The sequence below is a fragment of the Penicilliopsis zonata genome (assembly GCF_001890105.1).
Source record: "Penicilliopsis zonata CBS 506.65 unplaced genomic scaffold ASPZOscaffold_10, whole genome shotgun sequence".
In the NCBI taxonomy this organism is placed as follows: Eukaryota; Fungi; Ascomycota; class Eurotiomycetes; order Eurotiales; family Aspergillaceae; genus Penicilliopsis; species Penicilliopsis zonata.
In genome coordinates this window covers 771,728-798,881 of record NW_019208919.1, presented here as the reverse complement: position 1 = coordinate 798,881, position 27,154 = coordinate 771,728, and the positions used below count along the sequence as shown (strand labels likewise).

General features: G+C 50.2%; 10 protein-coding genes across 10 annotated transcripts; 5 read left to right on the top strand and 5 right to left on the bottom strand.

Moving 5' to 3' along the window:
• Positions 1 to 28: 28 nt before the first annotated feature.
• On the bottom strand, positions 29 to 1,548 carry ASPZODRAFT_119101 (hypothetical protein). Its single transcript, XM_022721217.1, has 5 exons — positions 1,391 to 1,548; positions 1,309 to 1,328; positions 1,222 to 1,258; positions 715 to 1,153; positions 29 to 646 (listed from the first exon to the last, which is right to left on the bottom strand). Exons 1-5 carry the CDS (start codon positions 1,512 to 1,514, stop codon positions 211 to 213), a joined length of 1,056 nt encoding a protein of 351 aa, XP_022580368.1. The 5' UTR covers positions 1,515 to 1,548; the 3' UTR covers positions 29 to 210.
• A 98-nt stretch (positions 1,549 to 1,646) lies between these two features.
• On the top strand, positions 1,647 to 3,803 carry ASPZODRAFT_26466 (hypothetical protein; the record flags this gene model as incomplete). Its single annotated transcript, XM_022728047.1, has 4 exons — positions 1,647 to 1,721; positions 2,592 to 2,740; positions 2,801 to 2,938; positions 2,998 to 3,803. The coding sequence occupies 4 exons, from the start codon at positions 1,647 to 1,649 to the stop codon at positions 3,605 to 3,607; spliced, it is 972 nt and encodes a 323-aa protein (XP_022580367.1). The 3' UTR covers positions 3,608 to 3,803.
• A 278-nt stretch (positions 3,804 to 4,081) lies between these two features.
• On the top strand, positions 4,082 to 7,133 carry ASPZODRAFT_160065 (hypothetical protein; the record flags this gene model as incomplete). Its single annotated transcript, XM_022726448.1, has 7 exons — positions 4,082 to 4,826; positions 4,892 to 4,932; positions 4,990 to 5,301; positions 5,356 to 5,585; positions 5,644 to 5,696; positions 5,757 to 5,878; positions 5,936 to 7,133. Exons 1-7 carry the CDS (start codon positions 4,371 to 4,373, stop codon positions 7,131 to 7,133), a joined length of 2,412 nt encoding a protein of 803 aa, XP_022580366.1. The 5' UTR covers positions 4,082 to 4,370.
• A 1,108-nt stretch (positions 7,134 to 8,241) lies between these two features.
• Positions 8,242 to 9,418, top strand: ASPZODRAFT_133725 (hypothetical protein). The gene is made up of 3 exons (XM_022723339.1): positions 8,242 to 9,021; positions 9,077 to 9,153; positions 9,204 to 9,418. Exons 1-3 carry the CDS (start codon positions 8,688 to 8,690, stop codon positions 9,258 to 9,260), a joined length of 468 nt encoding a protein of 155 aa, XP_022580365.1. The 5' UTR covers positions 8,242 to 8,687; the 3' UTR covers positions 9,261 to 9,418.
• Positions 9,419 to 9,508: 90 nt separating this feature from the next.
• ASPZODRAFT_98811 (hypothetical protein) lies at positions 9,509 to 14,815 on the bottom strand. Its single transcript, XM_022730588.1, has 11 exons — positions 14,191 to 14,815; positions 13,386 to 14,123; positions 13,057 to 13,336; positions 12,767 to 13,000; positions 11,793 to 12,707; positions 11,427 to 11,735; positions 11,243 to 11,366; positions 11,101 to 11,172; positions 10,923 to 11,035; positions 10,249 to 10,870; positions 9,509 to 10,198 (listed from the first exon to the last, which is right to left on the bottom strand). Exons 1-11 carry the CDS (start codon positions 14,389 to 14,391, stop codon positions 9,562 to 9,564), a joined length of 4,245 nt encoding a protein of 1,414 aa, XP_022580364.1. The 5' UTR covers positions 14,392 to 14,815; the 3' UTR covers positions 9,509 to 9,561.
• A 722-nt stretch (positions 14,816 to 15,537) lies between these two features.
• ASPZODRAFT_17290 (hypothetical protein) lies at positions 15,538 to 15,819 on the top strand (the record flags this gene model as incomplete). The annotated part of the gene is made up of 2 exons (XM_022726994.1): positions 15,538 to 15,552; positions 15,613 to 15,819. The coding sequence occupies 2 exons, from the start codon at positions 15,538 to 15,540 to the stop codon at positions 15,817 to 15,819; spliced, it is 222 nt and encodes a 73-aa protein (XP_022580363.1).
• A 290-nt stretch (positions 15,820 to 16,109) lies between these two features.
• ASPZODRAFT_98807 (hypothetical protein) lies at positions 16,110 to 18,145 on the bottom strand (the record flags this gene model as incomplete). Its single annotated transcript, XM_022730587.1, has 5 exons — positions 17,682 to 18,145; positions 17,339 to 17,603; positions 16,583 to 17,284; positions 16,329 to 16,528; positions 16,110 to 16,261 (listed from the first exon to the last, which is right to left on the bottom strand). The coding sequence occupies exons 1-5, from the start codon at positions 17,866 to 17,868 to the stop codon at positions 16,110 to 16,112; spliced, it is 1,506 nt and encodes a 501-aa protein (XP_022580362.1). The 5' UTR covers positions 17,869 to 18,145.
• A 2,726-nt stretch (positions 18,146 to 20,871) lies between these two features.
• ASPZODRAFT_535246 (hypothetical protein) lies at positions 20,872 to 22,420 on the bottom strand. The gene is made up of 3 exons (XM_022728459.1): positions 22,186 to 22,420; positions 21,216 to 22,129; positions 20,872 to 21,157 (listed from the first exon to the last, which is right to left on the bottom strand). The coding sequence occupies exons 1-3, from the start codon at positions 22,366 to 22,368 to the stop codon at positions 21,040 to 21,042; spliced, it is 1,215 nt and encodes a 404-aa protein (XP_022580361.1). The 5' UTR covers positions 22,369 to 22,420; the 3' UTR covers positions 20,872 to 21,039.
• Positions 22,421 to 22,602: 182 nt separating this feature from the next.
• On the bottom strand, positions 22,603 to 23,471 carry ASPZODRAFT_535476 (hypothetical protein). The gene is made up of 3 exons (XM_022728460.1): positions 23,168 to 23,471; positions 22,924 to 23,100; positions 22,603 to 22,867 (listed from the first exon to the last, which is right to left on the bottom strand). The coding sequence occupies exons 1-3, from the start codon at positions 23,381 to 23,383 to the stop codon at positions 22,838 to 22,840; spliced, it is 423 nt and encodes a 140-aa protein (XP_022580360.1). The 5' UTR covers positions 23,384 to 23,471; the 3' UTR covers positions 22,603 to 22,837.
• Positions 23,472 to 23,506: 35 nt separating this feature from the next.
• On the top strand, positions 23,507 to 26,164 carry ASPZODRAFT_133721 (hypothetical protein). Its single transcript, XM_022723338.1, has 7 exons — positions 23,507 to 23,693; positions 23,751 to 23,805; positions 23,858 to 23,895; positions 23,955 to 24,129; positions 24,185 to 25,138; positions 25,197 to 25,675; positions 25,729 to 26,164. Exons 1-7 carry the CDS (start codon positions 23,573 to 23,575, stop codon positions 26,103 to 26,105), a joined length of 2,199 nt encoding a protein of 732 aa, XP_022580359.1. The 5' UTR covers positions 23,507 to 23,572; the 3' UTR covers positions 26,106 to 26,164.
• The last annotated feature ends 990 nt before the right edge of the window (positions 26,165 to 27,154 follow it).

The following is a 27,154-nucleotide window of genomic DNA, read 5'->3' as shown; positions in this document are numbered from 1 at the left end:
CTTAACTTAAATATAACATATAATTATGGGACAAGTTAATTGTTAGGTATGTAGCCCTCCATGTGGAATAATCAGGATATAATAGGTTATAATACTACACGAAAATTAGATAAAAGAGTGGACGATGCCATGCATCACGGTTGGCCTGTCTCTCCAGTCGGTCAGTCAGTCAGTCAGTCAGCCCGTACATCTTCCGTGCTACGCTCTCGCCTATTCAATCGGCGAGCTGTCTAGCGTCTTGGGGAGTTGGACGTGCAGCTCATCGATCCGGGGCAATTCCATGGTCATTTGGTGACCCTCGATTTCGAACGCGCCGTCGATTTGAATCTCTCTCTGCGAGGATCCATGCTCATACCCCTGTTCCTCTCCGTGGGGGTTGTTTCCCTCCCTCTCATCACCGTCATCGCTGCTCTTGTGGTCCATCTGAGAGGGTGATTCCGATCCCTGCACGTAACTACTCTGACTGAGTGTGTCGGGCAGGAAATGGGTCAAGATGGCTTTGAAGGAGGGCATGGAGGCGGTCAAGATCCCGATGTTTGTCTCGATGGCGGACCAGTACATGGCTCCGCTGATCACGTAGGTTGAGTCCGGCGAAGTGAGCATGATGGGAATATAAGTTATGCGGATGATGGAGGCGATGCAAGTACTGTTCGTTAGCTTCTTCTAAGATGCTGCAAAAGAAGAAAAGAAGAAAAAAGAAAAGGGGGTGCTCACAATAATCCGAAACAGAGGATGACGAGAATGCCCGCTTTCTGACGATTAGGGATATGGAGACGCAGGATGACGTTCATGGGTAACATGTAAGTGATGAGATCGGTAGTGATGTTCAAGGCAGCGTTGGCGAGGTAAAAGACGTCGATGTTGACGCATTTTCCCGGCACGGTGGGATCCCACGCCTTATGGATGGGACCGCACTGGAAGGCAGCGACAAGGACGAAGGAGCCGGCCTGGCAGGAGATGACACCCAGCATGATATACGCCAGACGGGTCAGCATGCGGTTCTCGAGATGGGTGTAGTAGACCAGCACGGAGGACTTGATGAAGCCCAGACAGGCGAGGTAGAACATGGAGCTCAGCCAGACGACCAGCAGGTACGTCTCCATCTCGGGGGCGGTGATGGTGTCGATGTGTCTACCCAGGCCATTTTGAACGGCTATAGGAGAAACGGTATTAGCATAAAGTACAGATTAGCAAGGAGTAGAGTTGTGAAGATTCGCTTACCGACGATGGTGACGGCGATGAAGGACCAGGAAAGACACTGGAGGTGGTTAGTTGGAGGATGCCTCAGGCAGCTCTGACGGGACTTACAGCCGCGACGATAATGAGGTCTACACAGCGTTAGAAGAATGAGAATAGACGAGACAACGAGAGACCAGAAACGAATACTTACAATCGTCGAGTCTCACTTGGCCAAAGACATAAATGCGAGTGAACAGACGCAACGAGAGCACGACAAAGGTCAGCACGGCAAAGAAGACGGCGACGCCGATGACTGTCGGGCCTTGAGAGGGCATTTTTGAAGACTCGACTGTAGGGTACAGAAATACGGAGTCGAAGGGTTTCTCAATATGTAGTACTTGATTAATATATCTCCCGCGAGTCATAAATGTGATCAGTATCGCGGCCAGGCCTGCCTCCACTCAGAAATGCAGCAAGGGATGGCCGTGTGGTATAATCTCAAATACTTTAACTTGATTATACTTGATATCGTGGCCATCAAAGTAGTCATACTTACATGCTGTGTCACAGAGAAAGCACTCTGTACCTCTATAATGTAAACTCTATGTCCATAGTGTATGTAGTATATTGACACTGATATCCTGTCCTGCTATGATCATCCTTTACTCGTAGGTTTCGAAACTCTCAGATTTCATATACTTTCTCTCCTCTGTGGCGATCCTTGATCTGCAGGAGCTGCAGGATTTCCCCCGAGGCGAGTTGATAGCTCAGAAATACGGAGCACAGGACAGAAGAAAGTACGTTGACTGGGTTGATCAGTCAAGAGATAAATTGCAGTGTTTGAATATGTATGGAGGATAATGTAGTATACCTCAGAGTAGATATGCTAGAATACACATGGTACAGAGTATTTATTAATGGTAACGTCAACGGAGTACGGAGTACGAAGTACTCTGGAGTACAGGATGGTCATTTAAGACTAGTATAGATATATAGTTATTAATTAAGAAAATAGATAGCTCTATATACTATACTATTATGTTTCTTTAGATATATATATAGAGTATAGAGTATAGAGTAGTTATGGAATACATAGTCTAATACTCTATACCATCAAGGTATTTAACCACATGAAACACCATTCTACTGACCTGTAGTTTCTACTGATGAGACCTGAAATATAATATATATTAAGATATCTTTTCTATAATTATTATTACACTCACTGCCCGGAGTATCTCCGACTCACCCCCACGTGGGATATCACCCCGCTTATTGACCATGGGGTAATTAACAATAGGGAAGACCCTGGATTGTTAACTTCATCAATCATCAGTGAAAATGCAGCAGTGGACACTTGAAAAGGTATCTCTCATATACTCTACATACTGTGTCTTGTCTCTGACCAACAGCCCTTCCTTTATCTCCAGGGGAACCTCCTCGAAGGCCCGTTGTATGACCCCGCGACAAAGCTGCTTCGCTTCATCGACATCTACGAAGATAAACTGTATCTTGTCAACGGTACCGAGGTGAAAATCGTGTCTACAGAGTCTACCTTAGGGTGAGCAGAGCGTATTCCATATTCCTTGCCACTGCTGCTTACCCCCTATTTTTCGGCCAGAGTGACAGCCAATATCAAAGGGTCGAAAGAGTATCTTGTCGGGGCGCGCCATGGCGTTGCCACGATGACCGATGAAGGGAAGATCACCTACCTGAAGAAATACTGGGATGTGTATATCGACGGAGACAAGGAATACCGGTAAGAAAAAGAGCCTCACAAAACTTAGTTGAAGAACTAGATGTCTGATCCATGATAAGAATGCGCTCCAATGATGGGGCAGTCGATTCGCACGGGCGGTTCTGGGTAGGAACCATGAACGACATCCACCGCGTCGACAACGGCAGATATAACCCCGAAGGCATCTTATTCCGCGTTGACGCCGACCTCTCCATACACCGGATCCTCGACGGGGCAACCACGCCGAACGGGGTGGGCTGGAACTCGGCTGACAACATCATGTACTGGACAGACAGCGCGACGCTGAAGGTCTTCGCCTTTAACTTTGACGCCGCGACGGGCACCGTCTCCAACAAACGCATCTTCTGGGATTCCCAACAGGCAGGGTACGCGGAGTACGTCACGCCCGACGGCCTGGTCGTCGACCGCGAGGACTGCGTCTGGGTAGCCCTGTGGCGCGGGTACAAAGTTGTGCGAATCAACCCGCACGGCCAGCCCGTCGGGGAGATCGTCCTTCCCACCTCGTACGTGACTTGTCCGGTCTTCCAGGGGACGGAGATGGTCATCACCACGGCGAGGGACCCGGAGGTCAAAGACGAGGGAATCGCACGCGGAGGGGATGTGTATAAAGTCGACGTAGGAGTGGAGGGACTGCCAAAGCATGAGTTTGTGCTCAACACGGATAGATAGGAAAGGCACCTTAGGTTCCTAACCTTGGTAGACAGGAAGGTGATAGAAAGACGGCCCAATCGGGACAAGTAGGGCAAGAAACCAGGGCAAGGCAGTCCAGGTGATCTGGCCAATGAGAGTGTCCAGGCCACCACGTGGGGCCTGTGCTGTATAATACGCTGCCGACGTACACCACAGTCTGCTCTGTTCCTTCCTGAAGGGCGAAGGAAGCATTACTTTTGTTTCATACTATATTTACTACCAGGTATAAGGTAATATACTCTAGGTATACTACCTTATGCTGTAATACATTGTATGACGGTGTTAATACTATTGACGAACGGATTATCCAAAATTGACACTGCCACTACTTGATGCTATCTATGGTATCCTGCTATCTGATCTGATCATCTGATAAGATCACCAAGACAGCCAAAATACCCCGTAACTATTAATTATTCCACCTCCTGTTATTCTCTATTGAATATATTTTATCCAGAGTATGAACAGCTTCTTCCTTCTTTTTATCTAATTCATAATTTCCTATTCCATTCCCCATTCTACCTCTTAAATACCACTGTTTTCCCCCTCGGTCATGCCATGATCCTTGAATGCAAGTGGGTCACGGATCTCCGAAGCCGACCGACTTTCCTCTCTTCCTGCTCTTCCTCTTTCCCTTCCTCTTCCTCTTCCTCTTCCTCTTCTCTCCCTCCCTTCTTATCTTGCCGCCTCCCCCTCCCCCTCCCCCTCTCGCCATCTCCAACTCGACTGCCACCTCGCCAGGATGCCCCTCCTGGCGTGGCTGCTGGCTCTCGCCCTCTCCATCGCCCTCTCCGTCACGCCTGTCTCCGCCGCCCATTCCTCCACGACCCCCCGCAACGAACGCTGTATCAACGCCATCGCCTCTGCCTACAACTTCTTCACCTTTGCAGGTCTTCCAAACAGAGGCCGCTGGGAACCAGGCTGCCAGAACCGGCTCCACGTCATTTCGATTTACGCGTCGGCTGAGGTCTATTGCAGCGATGAGAGCGATCGGGTGGCCGGGCTGGCGGCGCTGGCCCGCGAGTGCCAACACCACGGCCTCGAATTCTTACCGCGGGATGTCCTGGCTGCCAATCTGACAGAGGAGGCTATAATGAACATGCGGGTCGTGGATTACATGGAAGTTCCTCGAGGGGAGGTTGTTGATCAGCCCGTTCTGCTCTCCTCGGGTTTTTTTGGTCGCATTCTTCGCACGCAGGTGGGTTAGGCTCATCTCAATTGTCTTTCAATAATCGAATCGGATAAATTGACATGGTTGTATAGAATACGTGGGAGTTTGAAATGTGGGCACACCATGCGTACGGGTATGTTCGAGTCTCATAACGATGGCGGTGAAACGCTCCATCCTGATATCATGATAGATACGCGATCAATTTCTTCTGGATGGGGTTGATTCTCGTTGGATCCCTCAATCACCTCGTGAAACATCTCCTCTATACCAACCGCGCACGTCGACTCGGCCGTTCGATACCTTCGGTCCTGTGCGTCCCGTTTCGCGCCCTGTACGAAAGCGTCCAGACCCATCTTATCGTCCCAGCTCCTCTCGGCGCCGGTCGAAAGATCCTGTGGTGCACGCTTCCCACGCGGATTGTGGCGATCGTTGTCGCTATCTATTGGGCATTGAGCATTCTGGCCTGTTGTGTGGGATACCGGCTCTTTTCGGAAAATATCTAGTACGTTCACCTTATCAAACAACGGCAATCGGAGTACTAATTTCATTTTTCCAGCTGGTCTGAAATCTCTCAACAATTGCTGCGATATGTCGCCGATCGCACTGGCATCCTCTCCTTTGCCAACCTGTCTCTCCTCTGGGTGTTTGGTGTTCGCAACAATATCTTCCTTTGGGCCACCGGCTGGAGTTTCGCCACCTTTAACATCTTCCATCGCCATATCGCTCGGGTGGCCACCTTGCAGGCGGTGGTGCATACCATCGTCTACACCTTTCTCATGTGGGGGAGTGAGTATCTGACACGAGGACCAAGTTCAGTCAATGAGCTAGCTCTAACAATGAATAGGAGGGAATATTGTCAGAAAATTCATGAAACCATATCTTCTATGGGGCACCGCAGTCAGTTCAATTCAAGTAATAACTACTAACCAAACAGATTGTGCTAACTCCCCATGGTAGGCCGTTCTCGCCATGGTTCTGCTGCTCCCCCTTGCCTTCGACTGGCTGCGCCACAAATCCTACGAATTCTTCCTCGTCACACACATCCTCCTCTCAGTTGTCGCCCTTGTCGGCTGTTTCTAGTAAGGATTACTAAGTTTTTCTAATTCGTTTTCTATATCCTCCGTACTGACCAACAGCCATGTTGAAATCTTCGATGATCACGCATACTGGAACTATCTCTGGCCGGCGACGGCTTTCTGGCTGCTTGACCGCGTCCTGCGTCTTGTCCGGCTAGTGTATTGCAATTTACGCGTCCGATTCGGCCATGGAACCACGATCCAAACGACACGGACCATCGCGACCTACAATCCCGCATCGGATGTCGTCCGTCTCGAAGTGACCCCGGGCGCGTCGCATCTTCGCGCCGGGCCCGGTCAGTACTATTTCCTCTACCAGCCTTTCCGGCTGAAAGGGTGGGAGAATCACCCATTTACGCTGGGGGCATGGACCTACCAGTCAACCGACGCGGATGAAATTGGCGGCGGCGCATCACGCAAGATGACCTCGATCATCGACGTGGCACAGATGCCGCTTCTATCCGAAGAGGCGACCCGTCCACACCACAGTCCCGGCATAGAGTCCGAGATGGAAACTAGTGAAGGTGACGGCATCACTACTCTTCTTTCCAAAGAAACGCTCATATTCTGGATCCGCCCGTACGACGGCTGGACCCGCTCCCTGCGCGATCAGTGCCTTGCCTCGCCCAACCGCACGGCAAACCCCATCATCCTTCTTGAAGGCGTGTACGGCGACCAGTTCCCGCTGTGGGAGTACGAATCCGTACTTCTCGTCGCGGGCGGGACGGGCATCGCCTCTGCGGTGCCGTACATCCAAACTCACATCCAAAACAGTAGCAATTCCACCAAAAAGACTGCTACCGTTACTCGTGACATACGACTTATCTGGACAGCCAGACAGGTAGCTTTCATACAGGACGTTGCCTCTCGCGAACTCCACACCGCACTGGGCCGCTCCGACTTCAACGCCCAGTTCTACTCGACTGCACAAGTACCCATTCCCACCGAGGAAGAGGAAGACGAAGAGGAAGAAGAACAAGGGGGACGGGGAGACGGCGACAACAACAGGAACGGCACTGCTACTACCAACACAGCCCTGTTACATAAACAGTTCGAGGCAGAGGAGATCATGTACGGCCGGCCCGACCTCCACGCGTTAGTCCTCGAGCATGCCACCGAGGCCCGCGCGTCGCACGCCTCGGCGGCGGTGTTGGTGTGCGGGCCTGTCTCGATGGCGGACGAGGTACGCAGGGCGGTCGTCGCGGCGCGAGAAGCAGGCTGTTCGGTGCGATATGTCGAGGAGCTGTTCACATGGTAGAGATGGATCTTGTGGACTGTATAATGTAAATAGGTATATATCATGACGACACGTATATAATATAGACTAGATGATCAATCATAGATGAACTACATATTGGTTTTCTTCAGCTACCATATGAAAAGAGAACACAGGAGTAGAATTATGTCATCCACCTATGAATAGAATAGAATAGAAGACAGTTTAATAGTATAATAAGAATAATTAGTTAATTGGTATCCATATAAAGATTCTACTTTATATTGGATGAATGATCAGCTATAGATATTTTGAATATATATTGTTAGACTACCAAGACTACCAAGTTATACAACTACATCGCTACCATAATATATCTATATATATATGCGTATAGATAGTTGAGATGTATTACTATTCATGAATAGCAGTCAGAAATTATTTAGATCTATTCTTTTGGGTAATTCCAGCCAAGTTCGCCATCTCTAGAATCTAAAATCTTATATTCGCTTGCCAGTTGGCAGTAATACATACAACTACTTGATTTTTCTTATTATTCTTCTTTTATGACGAAGTCATGTGTAGTCACGTTATTATCAGGTGACCAGTCCTTGAATTTCCAACGCCAGCTCAACCTTCCAGGCAACGTTGCAGGTCTCTCCGGAACTGAATCATCCTGTAGCCACGGCCGTTCTATCACAAGTCATCTCTAATACCCTATACAGAGAACTAACAAGACAGACACCCCTGTTGAACCTGCAGAAATTCGTACAGAATGACCACGTTCGGTGGATGCGAACAGACCAACCAATGCGATCTGCAAAACAACCAAACCACCGAATTCGACGGGATACCACGATGAGATAGTCCGGACAGACTATCTATTCTTTAAGGAGATGATTCGGATAAAGGCAGGGCGCAGATCGCCCCATTTGGATCTGATCGGACCCTGATCGGCGGTTGCCCCTGCATCTGGGGTTCAACAAACTCAATAACTCAATATATGCGTGCCATGGCGCATGAGTACGAGACCAGTACGAGACAAGTCTATCGAAAAGAACTCGGTGATAAACAGTCAGTGAGGAGAAGACTAGTGAGTAAAATCCTCGTGAGTAGAGGATACTGTGAATTTTGCTGATGAATAAGTACAGGGACCTAGTACTCAACGACACGAAATACTCCGTACCGTTGTCTACGCGAGCTGTGGGTGATCGTGCAGCTGAGATTAATAGTGCACTGCTGTGCCACTGTGATTTTGTTCCTGCGTGTCTTTCCAGTGGCAGCTCTGCAGGGGTAGCTACAATCGAGTCCGACGGCTGCCTGCAGCCCAACTCGATAGTTCACGCAAGGGTTTCGTCTCAACAAATCCATTTACCAGCATGATCTCAGGACAGGGCACGGAGTATAGGAGATGAGCAGGCGGCGGCGAGAGGATAAATAGCTGCTTGTATCCTCCCTTCCCATCGAATTTCTCACCCAGCACAAGTCAGCTTCAAGTCTCTCTCTTACACTCCCTCCAGTCTTTCAGACCAATCACGCTCCCTTGCCAGTTTATTAATCTAATTAATAATTCTAATCCACCCTTAACAAGTCAAAATGAAGTTCATCCTTGCCGCTCTTGCCCTTGCCGCCTCCGTCGTGGCCCTGCCCAGCACCCCTTCGACCGCCACCAACAGCGGCAACGACCAGGGCAACGGCAGCGCCGATGTGCGCTTCCCCATCAAGGACAACAAGATGACCGTCCAGCAGGCCCAGACCACCTGTGGCAGCCAGGCCTCGGTGGAGTGCTGCAACAAGGCCACCTACGCCGGGGACACCACCAGCTTCGACTACGGTCTCCTCGACGGCACCCTGAGCAGCCTCATTGGCTCCGGCTCCGGTGCTCAGGGTCTGGGTCTCTTCAGCCAGTGCTCTTCTCTTGACGCCACCGGTAAGCTCACTTGAAACAGCCTGAGCCTGCATCATTGCAAACCTAACACATACAGTCATCGGTGCCGACCAACTGCTCAACCAGAAGTGCAACCAGAACGTTGTCTGCTGCCAGAACTCCGGCGCTACTGCTGTAAGATCTTCTCTCCTCCCATGCACACTCAGCAAGGCTAACATCTCTAGAACAACGATCTCGTCGGCGTCGCCGTTCCCTGCGTCGCCCTCGGCTCTGTCCTGTAAGCGCGTTAGCTTTCCACGAGTTAATGCCGGATGGTACGTCGTACATATGTACATGACAATGGCAATGTACAGCTGAGCCCTCTCGTGTGGGAGGGGATGTTCGCAATGGTTTACCTGGTTCAGCGGTTACCTGTCTCTCCTTCTTTTTCTGTTCCTTCACTTCACTCAGTCATGAGGCTAGACAATACAGTGTTCGGATATACATTCTAGTAGAAGTACAAGTAGAATGTAGTAGAAACTAGAGTAAAACTCGACTAACTATCATTAAGCACAATGGTTATATATAACCTATGGTAAATAGCTATTCTCTACGCTTTGATAATTCCCCTCCATTCAAAACAAACACACGATCGTATCGGTCAAGAAACCGCACCCGATGCATAACAGAGAGAACGGTCCGGCCTGCGAGTTCTGTGTCGATGATCCGCTGCATGGTCTCTTCCGTCTCGGCATCGACACTGCTGCTCGCTTCGTCCAGGATCAAAATCGGTTTTGGCACCGCGAGTGGGCGCGCAAGAGCCAGCAGTTGTTTCTCCCCGATCGACCAGCTTCTTCCGATCGAGCTGTCAAGCCTGCTTCGCTGTGAATGATTACCGCCACTGTCTGGATTCAATTTCTCCCACATTCCCACTTTTCGGAGAGCATGTTCGATTTCCTCATCGGAGGCGCGAGCAAACGGGTCGACGTTTTCTCTGATCGTCGTCGTGCCGGGGAGCAGAAATGGGTCTTGCGGCACAACATTGATGAGCGCGTGTATCTCGCTCTCGCTTAGCGTCGACAGGTCATGGTCGTTGAGTGATACTCGGCCGGAGTGGATGGTGTTCATTCCTAGGAGGGCCATGATCAGGGAGGTCTTGCCGCTGCCCGAGGCGCCGCAAATAGCGATCTTCTCTCCTGGTGATATTCTGAAAGAGAGATTCTTCAAGACGGAAGTAGAACTGGACTTGATGTTAGCTAGTCTAAGTTGTGCATACATAGATTTCATTACCTATATCCAGCAGAAACGCTGTCAAATGAGATGATGACTTTATCGGTATTCTCAAGAGAAGAGGATCCAATATGAAGATCTGAACGTTGGTCCTTTGGCGTCTCCTGAACGAACTGTCTGACTCTAGACACCGCACCGATGCTAGTCTCCAGATTCGTCCAATTTTTCAATGTACTAGTGAGACTGTCATTGAAGGAGAGGACGATGTTGAGCGCTACACCCATTGTCGCACCAGTGTACTGGCCCTTCAGCGAGGTGGCGATGATCACAATGATCAGTGCAATGGCAGATACCATCAGGCCCATGACCAGCGTCAACCACTGCTGGATACACAGGAGCATGTAGAATGGGCGTTGTGAGCGGTTCAGCAACCTGTACATCTTCTCATGGAAATGAGACTGCAGGTTGAATGCACGGATGGTGCTCATACCATGCACAGACTCTGAGAAATGACTGTATAGGGGTGCCTTATTTTCTAGATCAAGCAGTCGGATCTGCCTCGAGGTGCGCAGGTAATATCGTTGTAGAATCACCAGACTGATTAGTAGTCCTGGAACTGATACAGCCACGTATTTGCCCAGGACGCAGAGGATCACCAGCTGGACCAAACAATTGGCGGTACCTCGAGCTTAGATGAGAAAACAAAAGATAAAAAGAAGGAGAAAGGGAAATACCTGCTGAGTACATGGACGCGTAAAGCGGAAGCGCCATATCGACCAAATCCATATCCTGACTGAACCGGTTGGTCAGGGATCCATGATCTGTTTGGAAAAAGCTAAAGGGTGCCCTACACATGGGAAAAGGTTTGTTAAATCGAAATGGGCAAAGGATAAAGGGAAAGGGCGTGTATACCTCAAGGTCGCCCGAAGAAGATAGGTATGCAGGTTTAACGCCGTGCTATTGATGATTAAGATGATTAGGGTCCTACATAGCCACTGCAGTCAGAAGATCTGAGACAAAAGAGGGAAGCAATAAAGAGCTAGAGTGACTATACCATAGACTGACTAATAATATCAGGAAAGCCAATGCCCAGAGCAAAGCATAGACACCCAGATACATCCCTAGATCTTTATTCGGCTGCTCTTCATTTGTCTCAACCCACCACTCGAGCCATAATGCTACATTAAGAGAAAGAGTTAGTATTGATCATTAATATTTATCGACTATGTGGATCTTACTGGTAAAGTTACTGCATACAGCCTCAGAAAGGTTGAAGAAGATAAAGGCTGCGAAGGGGATGAAGCCTGCGCTGTGGTAGTAGTATTTGTAGACCTCCCAGGTACCGTTCTGTCTGGGAGAGGACTGAGATGTAATAGCAGTATCATTATCATGCGTCGCAGTGGGTTGCTCCTCTTCCTCGACGGTAACATTTGTATTCAATGCAGATTTGACTATCTCCGGCTTGAGGGTCGAAGACGAGGATAAAATGTCGACGATTCGTCCCTCTTTAAGAACGATTATGTTGTCTGCGTACTCTAGGATGGACTCTGATAGAATAATGGTAAGTTTCAGCGACTTTCGATTCGAGGCAATGGAGGTCTTACCCGTATGAGTCGCCAGAAGGACCGTCACGCCCGCCGACCGAAAATAACCACCCTCACCGAACAGCCGATCACTAATCAGGGAGATATTCTGTGCGTCGAGTCCACTGAATACGTCGTCCAGAAGTACCAGTTTTGCTCTTGAATAGATAGCCCGACACAATGCGATGCGTTGCTTCTGTCCCCCGCTGAGCGAGACCCCGTTACTCCCCGCCATGCAATTGTCACCAGCAGGGATCTTCTGAAGATCTTGCTGCAGTCCACAAGCCGACAAAGCGAATTCGTACCATTTCGGATCAGTCTCGGCACCCATGAGGATGTTTTCGCGAATAGTGTCGTTGATGATCCAGGGTGTCTGAGCACAGTACGCAAGAGAAGAATGACACGGGACGTGGATAGAACCGGAGGTGACTGTTGTTTCCTGCAGGATACTTTGTAACAGGGTTAATTTGCCTGCACCAACTGGTCCGACGAATATGCTGATTCTCCCTACTTTTATGGTGAGATTGATGCTATGAAGAATGGTGGCTCTGGACCATGCAATGTCAGCATCTCTGAACGAGACTATACTTTGTGCATCCGGGCTTGATCCCGTCATTTCTATCGCTGGCTGCGGGCCCCGATAAGAGTGTTCACCAGGAGATCTATGTTCAACCAGTTCTTCCTTGCTTAGAGACTGCTGGGTGGCCTGCACTGGCTGCTTCTTACAGTACTCCTCGATGCGATCGAAGCAGGCCATTGCCTCCCTCAGTGAAGGGACCGATTGAATGAACGTGAGCAATGGGTTTGTGACCAATGTAACCAGGGACAGCGAGGTAAATGCCTGGCTCGAAAGGAGAGTTGCGTCATGTTTTACGGCGGCAATGATCGCGTAAATAGTAAAAGTGGCAAAGGGAGCGAACGTGGCCGGTACATTTGCTATACTGTAATCAGCTTACCTGACCCTGACAATTATTGATAAAAAAAAAAGAACAAACACAAAACTATTTCTCCGATCATCAACTTCCTAAATCGCTGGGAAGTCTTGAGCTCGATTTTCCGTAAGGCTGTGAGAGTCTTGAACATATAGCCCGACAGGCCAAGCATCTTGATGGATTTGATATCTCGCAGCATCTCTGTCGTGCTGGACACTCGGGTCTGAACTCTCTCGATCCACGCACGTTGAGCTTGCCCCATACGACTGGATAGTGGGTGAATGGCCATCACAGAGCCTGGAAAGCTTCGTCAATCAATCGAACCACAGACGGTGGCAAGAAAAAAATATTACCTATGGCAACCACAGCAGGAACGAGACAGGCAACATGCAATTGTCTCTCCAAGAGCCAGACAGCAATTGCAACCTCGAGGATCGATGCCCAGGTCTCATGAATAAGCTTCATATTGGCTACGATTCTCTCCGTGTCCGTGCCCATTAGCGTCACGGCTGCGGTATCAGCCAAATCGCTACCCTTGAGCTTGGTTGTATGCGTGTAGATGATAGAAATCAACCCAGAACGGGTCATGGTGATGAATCGATTGACTTGTCGAGAATACACGGATGTCGAGACCTGATAGCCAGTCAGTCACTGAGTGCCGGAGAACTTTTCCTCTGCATACTGCCAATCCAATATAAACTAGCACATATGCCCCGATGATTGCCTGGCCGTATTGTTGTGTGTCTATGGCTGTATCTTCCATATAGTCAACCATCACCGTAATGAGAAAAGGTTGGCAGAAGGTGAAGGCAGCGAGACATATTCTGGGTATGATTGCCGAGAGAAAGGTCCAGCGATAGGCACATAAAGTAGCTCTCATCAATCCAGAGTTCGTCTTGAAGGCATTCGTCAATTCCTCTCCTGCCTGTCGTGCCTGGAGATCGGCATCGATTTCCGGCAGATCGCCAATCCCTAAAACCCTAGAATATCCGACTTGGAAGAATGGCAGGGTCCAGAGGAAGAAGCTCTGCCCCCAGAACCCACAGAGAGACTCCCTGGTTGCCGTTTTCTGATACTGGGGCTGGAGGAATCGCCTTTTGTGAAAAGATTCGACGATGAGCACCGCCAAATTGAAGACCAAGATGGCCGTCCACCAAGCACGGCAGGTCTGCGCGGGAATCTCCCATAGCGAGCGGAGCTGTGGGAGAGTCAAGATTGTTGCGAAGGAGTAATAAACGACCAAGAGATCCGACGGTTTGACCGAGCGTTGGTCTTCAAGGAAAGAAAGTATCGCAGCCGTGATTGTGGCGATGGTGTTGATGATGCCCGAGGCCAGTCCGAGACGCGTGTGCAGCACCGACGTCTTGACACGCAAGACCGTATAGAGAAGATGGAGCAGAAACAGAACAGAGAGAATACTCTATGAGAGGAACCAGCTTGTTAGCTTAGTCGACGAAAATCAACGGTTTAATTGGTGGAATACTAACCAATTTGATAACGGCGAGTCGATATGAGCTCGACTTCACAGGCGCCCTCCACAGACGCTGCAGCCGCGACGGCACAAGAAGCAGAAAGAGGGCAGCTGGAGCGAGTGCGAAGAAGGCATCTTCAAATAACAAAGTAAAGTCGAACGAACGGCAGTCCGGATCGACTCGCGGGCCAAAACTGTTGTCGGAAGGACACGACATGAGAGAGGAAGTTCGGTTGAGGGAGACGATGCCTTATTTATCAGGCTGTAGCAGTTTATATCAGACATAACTGGGTAATTGAATAGAAATGCTAGGATAAATGCTCTTATAAGCACTATGGGTACTTTTTAGTGTCTAAATAGTCTGATCACCGCCTCAATTCCATAAACAAATAATATCTCTAGCGTCATTTATGTTGCATTGAGGGTGATAAGGATGTTTTAGACTGTTTTCTTTGTCTCAGGAGAATTCTATTGCTGTCCAATGAGCCATTGAATCAAGATCCAGAATGGACGTAACTCGACGGTTTTGAACCAGTGTCGTCAGGCTGGTCTATAGACATACAATGTCCCTTCACCAAAAATGTGTTTTCTTGCATATCTGTAGAAAAAGGATGCCTGAAATCACCTGGAAGGAAAAGAAGTTGAGGCATTACAGAAGACGAGATCGAGTCATGGGTCAAAGGTTAGCCGAAAAGGGTAAGGCCCGTCTGTTCCAAAATGGGCTAGTGTATCTGTATCATGTGACACCATCTTCCTTCCTTCTGTTTTGTCTTTTGACTTCAGCATTGCACTTCATCAAGCTCTGATCCATCAGAGACAGCGGCGGCCATCTGTTTTTCACTCGGCTTGCCTAGCAGGTCGACTGCGCTAGCCCTGCTAGGGTGGTACAACGCCGCTGGTCAGTGTTGAGAGGCGTCTATCTTGAGAAGAGGAAGCAGATTAGTGAGAAGGATTTCATAAGGTCAGTAGTCTAATCGATGCACCTGTCTATTCTAAAAAACTGCAGATACTATTAGCTAATGAATATTCTATCGACAGGGTTCTGGTTGTATATCTGGCATGCTGACTGCAGATCTATTCCACCACACGACAAACCATCAATCACCATCCAGGATACAGGACCCAACTTCGAGTTCCCTCGAATCATCAGATGAGATTCGGACTATCGTATCGTTCTCTTGGTCAGACAATCTCGATCAGGGATATGGATGGAGTATACGACTCTCGGATTCCAGAGATCCGAGGCTGCACAAATAATAGACCGATCTTGCTCTGGATTCTCGGTATAAACAGCGTCTCCCCCGCCAAGACTCCTTGAGTATCTCAGAAAGAATCCAAATATCTAAAAGAAAGACCCAGCGCCATGAGATTCACAACTGTGAGTTTCCAGATATAACTACAAAATACAAGATGAAAAGAGTAATGAGATAACAACCAGATCTCCCTCTTTGCTCTGCTGAGCACCTCGATCACAGCCACCCCCGTTCCCACCAACGGATTGATCCCTCGCACCTGTATTGGAGGCAGCGAGACTGCCTGTCTCGAGGCCGCAGCAGGGACGTGCGACGGCGCCTGTGGAGCAAACTTATCTTGTGTGTCTGCTTGTCTGGAGGCTTATCAGGAACAGTGTGCGGAGAATTGTTAGATCTCAGCTAGTCATAGACGAGTTTTGATCTATATGAATATACCTTCTCCATACGTATTTTACAGTACATCATTGAGATCTACTATAGCGCCCAAGATGGCTGCAAAATACCTTGACCATAATTAGGTTGGTCTAGTGATCCTATTCAGGCAAGAGGTAATTTAGGGCTAGGGTTTAACAGGTACCCGTGACACCGGCTTTCCACACTGCACAGTCCATTTTCCTTCTTTTCTCTTCCCTTTACCATGAGACAGCGATTCTATCATGTCGGTCTTATTGTACGCTCGGGTTTATGCAACAGTCAAGACGCTTAGCGCTGGATCCTGATCAGCAGCAGCCTCAGCCCTCTTCATCTCTGCAAAATCCCGCTCCGCGTTCCACACGAAGGGGCTTTTATTCGCGAACAGAAAGTCTAGGTCTTCCAAGTGACGCCCAGCGGTTTCTATTTTTCATATCAGTCAGTATGGATTTTCTTTTTTCCACTCTATTCATAGCCAGCTTTTTCTTACCGATATAGAACAAGTAGATCGGAATGAGCATGACGAGATTCATCGCGGCAAAGAGGATCAGGACCCAATAGCTAATTGCGTCGATTAGGTACGGTACGATCTCGTTGATGATACCCCCTGCCAGCGAAAAGGCAACGGTCGCCAATGCAGTGCCCTTCGCACGACTAGCCAGCGGAAAGATCTCGGTGGGATATACCCAACTGTATAGCCTTAGCAAGGTACACCAGCATGGCGAACCCCTGGAGAACACTTACCATGTTGTTAGCCATGTGCCGCCATAGATGGCGGAATAAAGGTAGAGAACGGTGGTGACTCCCGCACCACAGCGTGATGCTAGCTTTGGGTCCGACTCTCTCTTGGAGATGACTTCATGTGACAAGACCCCGCCGACGAGGAGGACGAGGAACATCAACGAGGAGCCGATGAGGATCAGTCGCCGCCGCCCGACTCGATCAGCCAGGTAAATCGCCAGCGCCAGGGAGGCCGTGTATCCGAAGAAGTTCCCCCCGGCCAGCAACGCGGGCTTGTTCCCCGTGTATCCCGCCAGCTCGAACATCTCAGGAGCATACGTAGAGATGAAGTCGATGCCCGTGAACTTCTGCATGACCTGGACACCGCCACCGAGGAGAATCCGTCGCCGGGTGTGCAGCTTGTCTCGCCGAGTCATAATTTGCCAGTACGAGGGCTCCGGTTCGCTGGCCTCGAGCTGGATGGCGGCGACGATCTCGGCAATCTCGCGCTCGACCTCACTGTCGACAGGGTGGATACGTGCCCGGTGCAGGATCTGCCGTGCTTCCTCGATGCGTCCCGTGCGGACTAGGTGGCGCGGGGACTCCGGATAGAACGAACTCGCGACCAGGATGAAGAGCAGGAAGATAGTCTGCAGGGCGAGAGGGAATCGCCAGGCAAACGTCAGACTCTGCGTTTTCACGCATGCATATTCCACCCAGTATACCCTGTCCAGTAGTGAGCATCTTAAACGAAGACAAGATCAAGATAAATATACTAACATCGTTGCCCCCGTAAGTGCCAGGGTGAATTCCACAGCAACAAATGCGCCTCTAACCTGCGGATCCGCCAGTTCAGACGTCCAAACAGGCACGATCGTATTCAGATGGCCACATCCAATTCCGCCGATGATCCTCGCAAGAGCCATCCAGGTGATATTCTGCGCAGAAGCCTGAAGGATACCGCCGAGGAGGGCCCATAAACATCCTATCTGGATGGTCCGCAGCCGTCCAATTCGATCAGCGATGTATCCCGTAAGAACGGCGCCTATCAATTTAGCAAGATACTACATAGGTACATAAGAGGGACATCATATTCAGTATAAGAGAGATTTTTCAGCCTTACCTATTCCAAATCCCCCAAACCAAAGACTGACCAATCCACCCACGGCCGCAGAATCTCTTGCAGACCCGGAATCCAGTCCCATCAGGGTCAGATAATTGGCATTGGTGTTGATCTGGCTCATGCATGACGAATCATAGCCGAAGAACATGATCGCAATGCCAGCCAGGAGGAGAATGGCGTTGACCATCGCCCGGCCGCGGAAAGCGATGCATCGTTCTGGACTGTAGCCGGGGATGAAGCGAGCCCAGCTGCTTTCCTCTTCCGATCATCAGTTACCTTGCTATCACGAAGTATGATATTGCGAACTTACTCTGGCAGATTTGTGGATCAATTCCTTCGACATGCTGTACCTCGATCTTTTCCATAATGTAAAAATATTGCTATGATGGCTGGAAAGTATAACGAATCTGATATCTACTGGGAAAGTATGGGGTGTTCTGGGGTCCCCACAGATTAATCAAGTTCCCCCCATCCCCCAGCTTCTCCCCGGCGAGAACCCCGGCTTGAGGTCGATCACTTCGTTCGGGCGGAGATACTGCGAGCTCAATTCGGGCTGATACCGAGGCGGGGTTTCTTGGTAGATGATGTGACGACATTCAGTCAGCTCTTTTCTCTATTCTTGCTCTACCATTCATCACTAGTCTGACAGAACAGAACATTCTCTAAATACATTAGACTCCTACACTTAACTATCATGAGTATCATCTGGAGATTATTATCATTAAGGAGTGACATAAAAGACAACTAAAATATACTAATTTCAAATTAAGAGTGCCACCATGGCCATTAACAGAGCCAGGAAACCGATTGAAGGAACCCTCAGAGAGGATGCTGCCCCGGTGAGAACAGTGGTGGAGGCAGACTTCGTCGCTGTGCCTGGAGGATTTGTGGTCGGTGTACCATTGGAGGCATTGCTATAGGGCCCTGTAGACGCGGACCCTCCAGTAGAGGATCTTGTAGCTCCTGTAGACGCAGAGTTACCAGTAAGCCCACTAGTTGATGAACTGGATGAAGACCTGGTCACTAAGCTGGACTGAGCTCCAGTGGTTGATGATTGAGTGGAGGGTCCGGTGAAAGACCCGCTCGAAGTTTGCATCGCCTGGGAGGTGCTGCCCCCAGTGCCAGTGGTAGATTCTGCTTGTGTCGAGCCGGAGGTGCTCCGTCCAGTAGTCTGGGTAGTCTGGGTTGTCTTCGCACTAGCCGAGGTACCAGCAATGCTTGTACTTCCAGTCCCAGTGCTTGTAGTGGTAGTACTTGTCTGGCTACTCGTCGTAACCTCAGCTGTAGTGCTTGCCGTTGTCACACTGGAGGTTGTGCCTGTCGTCTTACTAGACGTGGTGCTTGTTGTCGTACTAGACGTGGTGGAACTTGTCGTGGTCGCCGTCGTCCTGGTACTAGATGTCGTGGTCGTCGCTCCAGAGCAGTAATCCAGCCACTGTGCAAACGAGGGGAGTAGTGTCGATGAATATGCAGCCGTCGGCGATGCGGCGTAATGGCTGATGCAAGTCTTACAGTTGTCCAAGTCCGTCATGAAATCCGAGCCACTGTCGCACAACGCGGGTGTCTTGCCTACACTTTCGCCTTCCAGCGCAACGTCGTTGCAATCATCGTAGCACACGTCCGGGATGCTCGTCGAGTCTCGCTTGGTCTTGCGGCCGAGGAAGAGGTCCCACAGTGAGACGCTACTGTCCCGCTTTATCCTGTCTGCACCTTGGTCCTTCGGGAGCCGGAAGATGGAGTAATTCAGACCAAAGATCTCGGGATCAAGGTTGAAATAATCGTTAGAGATATTGTAGTCGCCAGCTCCAGGCGCAATCCAGGATTGGTTATTGGGTACCAAGGGCGGAGCTGGAACACATTGCGATGGGGCACAGACATACGTGTCAGCAGGGAGACCGGCTTCTACGTTGCAGTTCGCACGGTCACCCGTATGCGGAGGATGGCAGAGGTATCCAGGGGGGCAGCCCCAGGTGTAATCAGTTGGCAGCGGGGCAGCAGGCGTGTAGGTTGGGTTGATGATGAGACTGGGACAGACCGAGATGGAGACAGTGGAAGTGCTATCGAAAGTCCGTGTGAGTGTGGTTCTATGGTCTGAAACAACGTCGGTCACAGTAGTAGGAACTGTAATGGTGGTAGTTAAGCCTACTAAGTGTTAGTCAGTACAATTACAGACCATAATCTAACGACATACCTGGAACTGTGACTGTGTCCAGTAACGTGGTTGTGAGAATCATAGTCACCGACACCGTTTCAATAGAGGATGCGCCAGTGACCGATACAATGTCTGTCGTGCCTGGAATTGTTCTGACAACCGTCGATCCAGGGATAGTTATAGTGCTTGCCAACTGTGTGATGATGGAGGTGATAGTCGACCCTGGTTCCACCGTCACCTTCTGTGATTTGGTGACAGTACTGGCGGGCAGCGTGATGGTTGTAGTAATGATGGAGGCTGGGATAGTTGTCAAAGAACCCGAAATCGTGTCAGTGGTCACAACAGTGGTTCCTGGGAGGGGCATCCCTGAGAGGGTAACTGTAGGGCCTGTCATAGTGATTGTTGACTCGCCGACAGTGATCGTCGCGGTTGATATATCAGTAACTGTTGCTGCGTGGCGAACAACAGTATCTATAATAGTGGTCTTGATAGTGGCAGTTATAGTATCCTTGACAGTGTTGGTGATAACATTGGTGACCGTATCCGTAAGAGTGATGGTACCGCTAGCTCCCTCTGTGACTGTAACCGTCACCGGTTCCAACATTGTTACCGAGTCTGTTTTTATGAGAGTAATCACACTGCTAGCTTCCTCTGTAGCAGTGACAGTCACTGGCTCCGATATTGTTACTGAATTCGTGTCCGTGATAATGACAGTCTCACTGGCCCCTGCTGTGACTGTGGTGGTCACCGATTCCAATACTGTTACTGGCACCGTGTCTGTGAGGGTGGTGGTACCGCTAGAGCCTTCTGTGACTGTGGCAGTCACTGATTCCCATATTGTTATTGAATCCGTGCCTATGATAGTAATCATGCTGCTAGTCTCTTCTATGACCGTGGTGGTCACTGGTTGCAATACTGTTACTGAATCTGTGGCTATGAGAGTAATAGTGCCGCTGGCCTCCTCTGTGACTGTGGCAGTCACTGATTCCCAGACCGTCACTGAATCTATATTCGTGATAGTTGTCGAGAGCGTCGTCAGGATAGTCGTGGGAATTTCAGTGGTGAAGCTTGATGTAAAGGTCGTAATATACACAGTCGGTACAACCACCGTGGACGTAGTGGTCACCCCATCAGAAATAGTTGTCGTGCCGTACGACGTGATAATTTGAGTAACGGTGGATAAGATCTTGGTAGTGCTAATACTTGTCACTGTGGTAGGCAGTGTGATCGTGATCGTTTGACCGCCACTGCTACCATGTGGCTTTGTGGTAGAGACATGCTGGGATGATTTTTTCGGCTTCTTAGTGGCTGTGTGCTCTGTTGTGTGTGTAGTCGTATGTGTAGACGTGTGCTCTGTTTTCTGTGTGGTCGTATGTGTAGACGTGTGCTCTGTTGTGTGTGTAGTCGTGTGTGTAGACGTGTGCCCTGTTGTGTGTGTAGTCGTATGTGTAGACGTGTGCTCTGTTGTGCGTGTAGTCGTGTGTGTAGTTGTTGTCGTGTGTTCGGTCTTGGTGGGAGGGGGCTTCGGATTCGAAGAGAGTGTGTGGGAAGATGTAGATGTGGTTGTTGCCGTTGTCGTGGGATAGAGTGGAAGCGTTGAGGTGAATATTTCAGTTGTCGTAGTCGTAGTCATTGAAGCGGACGTCGAATATGATGTTGAGGTAGTTGCTGTCACGGACGTAGATATTGAGAGTAATGTTGCGCTGGTTGTGAGGGTTGGTAGTGGCGTCGAGGACGATGCCGGTTGAGTTGTTGGCACTGGCGCAGTTGTATAAACAGCCGTTGAAGAAGTAGTCGACAGCGGCGTCGAGAGTGATGTTGAGCTAGTTGTTGACGCTGGTGGAACTGTATATACAGATGAGGCAGAAGTAGTCGGTACCGATGATATAGATAAGGACGTAGAGCTAGTTTTTTGCTCCGGTATGGATGTCGAAGCTGGTGTAGAGCTAGTTGTGTGCGCCGGTGTGGATGTCGAGGCTGGTGTAGAGCTAATTGCTGGCGCCGGCGTAGATGTCGAAGGTAGAGTAGAGCTAGTTGTTGGCACCGAAAGCGGCGTGGAACTTGTTGTAACACTGGTTGTTGAAACCGGTAGAGGCGTGGAGCTGGTTGTCGCCACTGGTGGAGTCGAAATTGATGTCGAGCTAGTAGTAGGCGCCGATGCAGTTGTAGATGTCGGTATGGAGCTAGTAGTAGGTACCGATGCAGCTGTAGATATAGACGTAGATGTGGAGGTTGAGGTTGGGTAAATACTGCTCGTTGACGTCGAAATACAACTCCATATGGTCGTCGTCACAGGCTATCCAGAGAGTTAGCCATCAACCTCCAAGCCATCACAAGCCCGAGTACACCCACCGTGCAAGAGCCCGAGCCTATCACCGTGTGCGTCGAAATGACGGTCTGGGTTTGAATCGTAGTCACCGTTGTTGTGACCATCGCTGTTGACCCTCCTCCAGTGAGATATGGAGGGCCCGTTGCCCACACGGATGGCGGCCGCAGGGCCACCAAAAGCGACAATGAAGCAAGTGAGAACCTCATCTTGACCACTCTCAGCACTACACACTCTCTGCAAGACTACACCTTGACGAGGGAGGTGAAGCAGAAGAGAGGGCTTTTTTAGTCGTCTCCCCAGGAATCAAACGAAAAATAGCTCTAGAGGCGCAGATCGGCTCAAGGACAAAGGACCAAGATCCTCAGCCTTGCCGCCTCCACCGGAAGAACCTATCCAATCCATAGACATGCTCTGTCCGTCCCTAGCAACATCCAGCGCTCGATTGCACGAGGCTTACCGCAACCTATCTTAGGTCCCTGCACCGCACGTATGCCACCATGGCACCATGTACGTACCGAGTCACCAAACAAAGCCGAGTCTGTGGACCAGGGTCCTAAAAGAGCTGGTCCCATTCGGAATTTTTGGGTCGCGACAACGTCTTGGCCTGCAGCCATGATGAGAAACCCCCGCTAGCGCTGACGGTCTTAAGTCAGCGAATTATTGCAAATGCATCCCTCAAGTCAGCTTCTTGAGCCGCAAGCACAGATACCCCTCATCCAGAAGCGAACGGAAGTGGAATACGATATCCAATCTGAGTGCACCATCTCACCACATCCTTCCCCCCCTATCGCCCTCGGGGATAGATTAATCGTCTGCCCCGCGAGATGGCTTTGTCGTCTATTAATCGCTCTTCGCCCCAGTGGATGCCACCTCGTATTTCTCTGCAGACCGCACCACCGTAAGCGTATTGCGAGCCATGTGCATGTATTCTGCTCGGTCTGGGCGCGGCGGACACATCAGTCTATTTGTGGTAATGATCAGAAAGGGACAGCTCCTCTCACACACCTCTAGACCACGGATCGACGTACCTCTGTCGCGTAGGGGGAGGGGGGGGGATTTGCGGAAACTGGTGATGGTGGTGGTGGTGGTCAGAGAGTTGTTGTGGGACAAAGAATGAAAACAAGACAAAGAAAGCAAACTCGCAGCACTTGCCAAAAACGGATGCTTCGTCCCTCCTCGTCCTCCGCCGTCCTCCAAGCCTCGACTCAACGGCCACCACATGTTTGCGTCAGCCGCTAGGAATCCCTGCAGATCTGCTGATACGACACAAAAGAAAAGCGGCCGAGCTGTCTGCAAGGCTGCATATTTCTCGGGTCGTTACGACGGCGTCCCGTTGGGAGAAGTGTTGTTGTGAGAGCTCGCGACGGCTGGAGATGACGAGACGAGACTGTGCGATCTTACCAGGACAGGATGTGGTTTCTCTTGGAGACAGTTTTGACCGTGCTGGCGGTCGTGGTTGACCGCACAGCGGCATGCTCCGACTGGGAGACGCAGATTAATATCTCCATGTGCAATTGGCAAGAGTTGAGAGGTAGGATTCTACTGCTGTTGTCGCTGCGAGAGTCCTGAACCGAGCTGACAGCAATAGCCAATGTCATCCGAGATATAATCTATCTCGATGGAGGGGAGCTGTGGTTTCAGCAGTAGGACAAAGCCCGTTGTGGATGGCCACTGGGTAGCACTGACGATGTATAGAGGATTTTCGGACGGCTGCGTCAACTACAACAACGATGGTAAGAATTTGATGGAATAGGAGAGGCTTGACCTTAAACACAAAGCTAATACGTTGTAGGAAATGCGGACGGCTATATATATTATCTCAACCTCTCCACGTCATTCAACACCAGCTCGAATTTCATGACCGTCCTGAGCAATTCCACCGTCGCCGGGGGTGCTGCCACTGACATCGCTCCGAATTACATTGACGGCTACATGTTCGCTAACGATGACGAATTCTATCTCTACGGGTCAGTAACATACATATCTCAATGAAGGAAAAAGGAGAATGCTGACTTTATATAGGGGTATGCTGCGTCTCACCAACAGTACCCAGTCCCCGTCGGGAGATGAAGTCATTGGCTACGAGGCCTATCAGTACGGTCCCTATCGTGAGAGTTTTACACCTGGATGGTATGAAGAAACGCTCTCAACCGGTGTCACACGGTACATCACCAACGGCGCGGGCGCGTCGGCGCCCAGCGAGAACCTGGGCTTCTACTTTAGCGGAATGCGAGCCCCAGACTGGGGCCCCTTCACTTTTGACGGGATGGAGTCGAACACGACGGCGAACACGCTTATAACAGTCGATATGTCAGTAATGCGCGACGAGAAATGGTACAATACCTCGCTGCCGGACTATATCCCCGGTCGGGCGAACGCAGGACTGGTTTGGGTACCCGTGGCCGAGTCCGGAGTATTGGTAGCCATTGGGGGAGTGGTTGATCCCGTTGAAATGTGGCAAGATACAGGGCTGAGCACAAACCAGACGGAGCTCAGCGAGAGCGTCAGCCCGACGTTCATGGAGACGGTCTCTGTTTATGACGTGAATACTAAGACATGGTATCTTCAGAACACAACGGGCGATACACCTCCGCAATTGACACAATTCTGCGTCGTGCTCGCCAGCGCCCCGGACGGTTCGTCTCATAATATTTACCTTTACGGAGGGTACAACGGTATCGACTATGAAGCAGACCCATCAGACGACGTATACATCCTATCTCTACCCTCTTTCCAGTGGATCAAAGCATACAACGGAACGAGCACACATGGACGCAGCGGGCACCAATGCATCAAGGTTTATCCAGATCAGATGCTCGCTGTTGGCGGGGTGCATGTCGGCCCGACCAACTGTCTAGAGGGAGGAATCATCGTCAACTTCAACCTCAATACGTTACTATTTCAGGATGACTATAATCCTACTCAGTGGAGCGATTATCAGGTTCCTGATCTCGTAATAGCGCAAATCGGGGGGAAGTGAGTATGAAGAAAACAGAAAACCCAAATTCACCACAGCTGCTGACAGGTCATATAGCTCTTCAGGAGGCGCAACCACCACTGCGCCGTCATCCTGGACCAACACTTCTCTGGCGAAGATCTTCGATACGTCATATAACAAAACTATTACGACGTACTGGCCTTATGGCACCTCCGACACAACTACTACTAGCACATCCGACCACAAGAGCGACGGCTTGCCTCATTGGGCGGCGGCAGTGATCGGCGTAGTCTGCGGTCTTGTCGTCGTCGCTCTCCTTGTGTGGTTCTGGTTCTATCGGCGCCGTCGCCATCAACGACGGGTTGCGGAAGCCGAAGCTGTAAAGGAGACAGGCACCACGGAGCAGCCAAAATGGATGTATGGGAGTGGCCCAATGGCCCCTGGACCTGGACCGAAATCTACATCCACCGCCGTCGAAACGGTGGCCAATGAATCTACGGCAGATGACTCGGTCGCCACGGCGGCTACTCCTGGAACAGTGGAGTCTGGCGGGGGCGTACTGTATGAGATGCATGGTAATACACCGACAAACCTCAGTGGTATAGATGGAATGCTGATTGCTATTTAGATTCGTCGCCCGCCGAACTTCCTGGGGATTACGGGATGCCCTTTCGCACACCTATCCTTTCTCCGCAGCCTAGCCCGATGTTGGACTCTCCATTTCCTGGCGACCAGCCGTCGCCCGTCTCGCCACAAACCCCTGCCGAGTCTGATTCGGGACAATCTTCTCGGCCGGGTCACCGCCGCAGCCCATCCTCGTTGTCGACGGTGCCATCCTTGTCAATTGACAATGTGGTGACGAGTCGGACGACCTATTTCCATGAAGCCTTTGATACCGGGAATATGCAACGAACACGCCATGGGTCAGAGATCTCAGAGGCGAGCGTCAGCTCTGAGGGGAGAGAGCGGTTCGGAAACGAGACAATCCATGAGCTTAACGAGTAATTGAAAGTATATCAGAAGGTACGAATTTCTCTTCAATATGATTTTCTTTGCGTGTCTCACCAGTAGTGAATGCTGTAGAATCCCGTGTATGGTGAATATCTGTCTCAATGGCTAGGCACCAACGTAACAGAGGTATAAAAGGCTCTTCCACCACCGCTCCAGCACTGGCTTCTTCTCTTCCTCCTACGTCTTCTCATCACACAAATATCCACTCCGCAGATATGGGCCAGCTTCAGACCTTTCAAGCAGGACTCTCTGGCTGGGCAAGTTGGATAGCCACTCAACCTTTTTCTTTCCAACGTCTCCTCATGACATACAGGGAAAGTAGAAAGAGGCGAATGTTAGGCCTCTGCACTCATCACCATCAACTTTCTCTGATCTATATACTCTCTCCTGTCCCGGTGCCAGCTCTCTTTGGTCTCTTGCCTTCCTCTCCTACCCGATACCAAGTCTCAGTGGGGTTGCCAGCTGTATACCTCGTCCTTTACCCCATAAGAATGCTGTTAGTTCATTCTTTTTTATTCCAAAAGACATGGAAGAGTGGGATTTGGTAGACCATTACGCTTATGTTGTTTATAACGTCCCTACAGCAAACATGGAATCCAGAGACGGTGTCTTTCCAACCTCAACTAGCCAAACGAATACAATGGCCAACGAGTCAAGCGGTGGGACAGCCCTTTCAGACAAGAGAAACGCCACTCGATCGAGACTCCAGAAGCAGGGCGAACCAGGGGAGGATATCCACCCGCATTTTGCTAGGTTCATGCGAGACGTAGCCCTCACGCTTCCATCTTACCGGTTTTCTTTCTCATTGATATCAGGCCGGGTGACTTTCCAGCGGTATACTTCATACAGTTCGAAGTCAGCGGTCAGGTCAATTAAAAGAGAAATGACACAGGGAGGCAAATTGTCACCAAAGCTCTCCAGCCAAGGGAGACAATGGAGGATGGCCGGAAAGGACACTCTTTGATGATCAAATAGTCTAGCGACTGTCTCTACTTGTGCCCCTGCAGAAGCAGACGCCAGACAAGCTGTTTGCAGAGGATCAA

Coding starts and splice junctions, on each gene's coding strand:
- ASPZODRAFT_98811 (XM_022730588.1), bottom strand. CDS start 14,391: ATGTCGTGTCCTTCCGACAACAGTTTTGGCCCGCGAGTCGATCCGGAC. Junction 11,036..11,100: donor CTTCTTCGGGCGACCTTGAG/GTATACACGCCC, acceptor TCCCATGTGTAG/GGCACCCTTTAGCTTTTTCC. Junction 10,871..10,922: donor CGCGTCCATGTACTCAGCAG/GTATTTCCCTTT, acceptor TCTAAGCTCGAG/GTACCGCCAATTGTTTGGTC.
- ASPZODRAFT_119101 (XM_022721217.1), bottom strand. CDS start 1,514: ATGCCCTCTCAAGGCCCGACAGTCATCGGCGTCGCCGTCTTCTTTGCC. Junction 1,259..1,308: donor ACCTCATTATCGTCGCGGCT/GTAAGTCCCGTC, acceptor AACCACCTCCAG/TGTCTTTCCTGGTCCTTCAT. Junction 647..714: donor ATCCTCTGTTTCGGATTATT/GTGAGCACCCCC, acceptor GCTAACGAACAG/TACTTGCATCGCCTCCATCA.
- ASPZODRAFT_535476 (XM_022728460.1), bottom strand. CDS start 23,383: ATGTGGTGGCCGTTGAGTCGAGGCTTGGAGGACGGCGGAGGACGAGGA. Junction 23,101..23,167: donor CGTCGATCCGTGGTCTAGAG/GTGTGTGAGAGG, acceptor CGCCGCGCCCAG/ACCGAGCAGAATACATGCAC. Junction 22,868..22,923: donor GGGAAGGATGTGGTGAGATG/GTGCACTCAGAT, acceptor GATGAGGGGTAT/CTGTGCTTGCGGCTCAAGAA.
- ASPZODRAFT_133721 (XM_022723338.1), top strand. CDS start 23,573: ATGTGGTTTCTCTTGGAGACAGTTTTGACCGTGCTGGCGGTCGTGGTT. Junction 23,896..23,954: donor CGTCAACTACAACAACGATG/GTAAGAATTTGA, acceptor AATACGTTGTAG/GAAATGCGGACGGCTATATA. Junction 24,130..24,184: donor GACGAATTCTATCTCTACGG/GTCAGTAACATA, acceptor GACTTTATATAG/GGGTATGCTGCGTCTCACCA.
- ASPZODRAFT_535246 (XM_022728459.1), bottom strand. CDS start 22,368: ATGAGGTTCTCACTTGCTTCATTGTCGCTTTTGGTGGCCCTGCGGCCG. Junction 22,130..22,185: donor TAGGCTCGGGCTCTTGCACG/GTGGGTGTACTC, acceptor CTCTCTGGATAG/CCTGTGACGACGACCATATG. Junction 21,158..21,215: donor ACACACACAACAGAGCACAC/GTCTACACATAC, acceptor ACGACTACACAC/ACAACAGAGCACACAGCCAC.
- ASPZODRAFT_133725 (XM_022723339.1), top strand. CDS start 8,688: ATGAAGTTCATCCTTGCCGCTCTTGCCCTTGCCGCCTCCGTCGTGGCC. Junction 9,022..9,076: donor CTCTTCTCTTGACGCCACCG/GTAAGCTCACTT, acceptor TAACACATACAG/TCATCGGTGCCGACCAACTG. Junction 9,154..9,203: donor AGAACTCCGGCGCTACTGCT/GTAAGATCTTCT, acceptor TAACATCTCTAG/AACAACGATCTCGTCGGCGT.